Genomic DNA, 2738 nt, shown 5'->3' with positions numbered 1-2738 from the left:
GTCATCCTATCAAGGAAATAAATGTTTCGACACTTGCTAGCTACAAGGATACCTAACATCGATTCCGTCGTTGTAACCTGACGCGGGTTGGGCTAGGGCGACCACTGGCGGTGTCGGGGTCATGCAGAGAGAAACTGTGATGGGCACGCGTGTGGGGAAAGTGAAACGGCACGGTTGGACGCTGTGTTTCTTAAAATAGTTTATGTTCGATGACTTATCTGACGGCCGTCGGACGTAAGACTTATGTCCGACGACCGGTGGATACGCTTAGGTTGTTTTCGACGACCTCAGGAAGCTATCGGACGTAATATATACATGTCCGATAGCTGGCACTGAAGCTGTCGGAAATGGTCGTCAGATGTTTTTCTCTTTTCATGTGACGGGATATATGACAGTTCTGATAAATTTGCGTGTGGTGCGCGGAATGATTCTTGCCGGGTGCCAGATGTTGGAGGGCGATGATGGTGGTGGAAGGGCACGCATGATGGATGCCATAAGACGTTCGGCGCAAGTATGCCCAGGATGTCAGGCACGTCGTTGCCAAAGTGGACTCGTGTGTCGGTTCCTGCTGCAACTACGTGCCCGCACGGTGCTCGCAGCTTTTGCCCTTCCCCACCGCGCGCTCCTCATCTATCATTCCACACGTCCTGCGCCACGTACACATTAAACAGGTCAAGCCCATTAATATAATGATCACCAAAAAAGTAATTAGTATAAAATACTCATCACGTCAGGTGATGAAGCGTATGCATTGCATGCATCGAGTATATATTTCTGTCTGGTCGGAAGCAAGGGCCTCGCTCGAGCCACTATATATATACCAATAATCTCCTTCATATCTCTTCATCAGAGATAGGAGAGACGAACAAGAAAAGACGACATCATATATACCGTACGTTATAGAGTAGGAAAATAGAAATACGAATGATGATCACGGGAGGGCAGCGAAACCCTGCAAGGCTGCAGGTGTCGTCGTCCTTCCTGCTTGCCCTTGTTTTCGCATCATCGGTGCTTGTCGGCATCGTGGCCGGCGGCAGCTTCTACGAGGAGTGCGACGCGACTTGGGAGCCCCAGAACTGCTGGGCCTACGACGATGGCAACAGGCTCTCCCTCGCGCTCGTCAGCAGTTCCTCAGGTACGGTCAGGGTACATAGCTAGTGTGTGGTCTTACAAGATGAATGCTTCGTATAGTATATAGCTGTAGCTAGCTAGAATATATAGTAATGTCTCCATGACAGACTATATGCTGCATGTATATATGCAGGTTCCATGATCCGGTCGAAGCGGCAGTTCGTGTACGGGACCGTGTCCACCATGATCCAGCTTGTCCCCGGCGACTCCGCCGGCACCGTCACCACCTACTATGTGAGTGCTGTGCGCGCGTGCATGCACGAGAACGAGCTATGGCATCTATCATCCGCTCGCCGCTTAATTCATTTGCATATGTGCGCGCAGACGTCGTCGCTGGGCGACAACCACGACGAGATCGACTTCGAGTTCCTGGGCAACGTGAGCGGGCAGCCCTACACCATCCACACCAACGTGTACGCTGCCGGCGTGGGCAACAAGGAGATGCAGTTCAAGCCATGGTTCGACCCCACCGCCGACTACCACAACTACACCATCTCCTGGACACCCTGCATGATCGCGTAAGCAATAATAAGCATGCATGGTGGCATATATTTATTATTTTTTTTTTTGCAGATGCAAGCATGATTATTCATCAGCAATACATAATTAACATCGCATAGCAATATATAATTAACATCGCATGCATGTATATATATATAATTAATGATGTAAGGTGGTACGTCGACGGCGTCCCCATCCGCGTGTTCCGCAACTACGCGGCGAGCCACGGCGTGGCGTTCCCGACGAGCCAGCCCATGTACGCCTACTCCAGCATCTGGGCGGCGGAGGACTGGGCCACGCAGGGCGGCCGCGTCAAGGCCGACTGGTCCAAGGCGCCCTTCGTCGCCAACTACCACGGCATCGACCTCGGCGTCTGCGAGTGCTACGGCGGGGGCGCCTGCGTCTCCAGCTGCGCCGCGGCGTTCGCCGCCAGCCACTGCAGCCTGAGCGACGCGCAGGTGGGGGAGATGCGCTGGGTGCAGGGCAGCTACAGGATCTACGACTACTGCGTCGACCCCAAGCGCTTGGTCAACGGCCAGAGGCCGGTCGAGTGCGACCTGCCGCAGTACTGAACGGATCGGAGCTCCGATCAGGTCCTTGTTGCGTATGAATGAGGAAGCAATAATCATACGTATTTACTCAATCAACAGTGCAAGGGGCCGGCCGGGAATTCCAACAAGCCGACATATACCCACCAGGTTGGGTCGAGTCACGACGATCAAAGAGGCCGCCCGTCTCACTCGTCTATTTTCATGGATAATGCAATTGGTTTTGTGCTCATTTTACTCTTTTACCGATATATAACTATGAGTTTTTGAGAATAATTAAGTGTTTTCGTCAATTCTTTAATGAAGCTAACGTCAAAGACTGACGGGAGTTAAATAAATTTTGTCGATTTAAATCTAGCCGACGAGAATTAAGTTAACTCTCGTTGGTCTACTTAGCCACCGACAGGAGTTTCACAATTTCTGTCAGCGTGGCGGAGCTGCCGATGAGAGTTAACTTAATACATGCTTCATCTCTCTCGAACACGTGCGACACCCCACGTTTTCAGTCTAGCGCCAAGCTCGTCTGCCTCACTCGCCACCGCCGTGCCTCCCCCAACA

The 2738-nt window shown here is 52.0% G+C and overlaps 1 protein-coding gene across 1 annotated transcript; it reads left to right on the top strand.

Moving 5' to 3' along the window:
- Positions 1–845: 845 nt before the first annotated feature.
- Positions 846–2460, top strand: LOC100284708 (uncharacterized). Its single transcript, NM_001157603.2, has 4 exons — positions 846–1135; positions 1265–1365; positions 1456–1649; positions 1805–2460. The coding sequence occupies exons 1-4, from the start codon at positions 925–927 to the stop codon at positions 2202–2204; spliced, it is 906 nt and encodes a 301-aa protein (NP_001151075.2). The 5' UTR covers positions 846–924; the 3' UTR covers positions 2205–2460.
- Positions 2461–2738: the final 278 nt, after the last annotated feature.

This window comes from Zea mays, chromosome 5 (assembly GCF_902167145.1).
Source record: "Zea mays cultivar B73 chromosome 5, Zm-B73-REFERENCE-NAM-5.0, whole genome shotgun sequence".
Lineage (NCBI taxonomy): Eukaryota > Viridiplantae > Streptophyta > Magnoliopsida > Poales > Poaceae > Zea > Zea mays.
The sequence above is the reverse complement of the archived record's forward strand: the minus strand, read 5'-3'. Positions and strand labels throughout refer to the sequence as shown.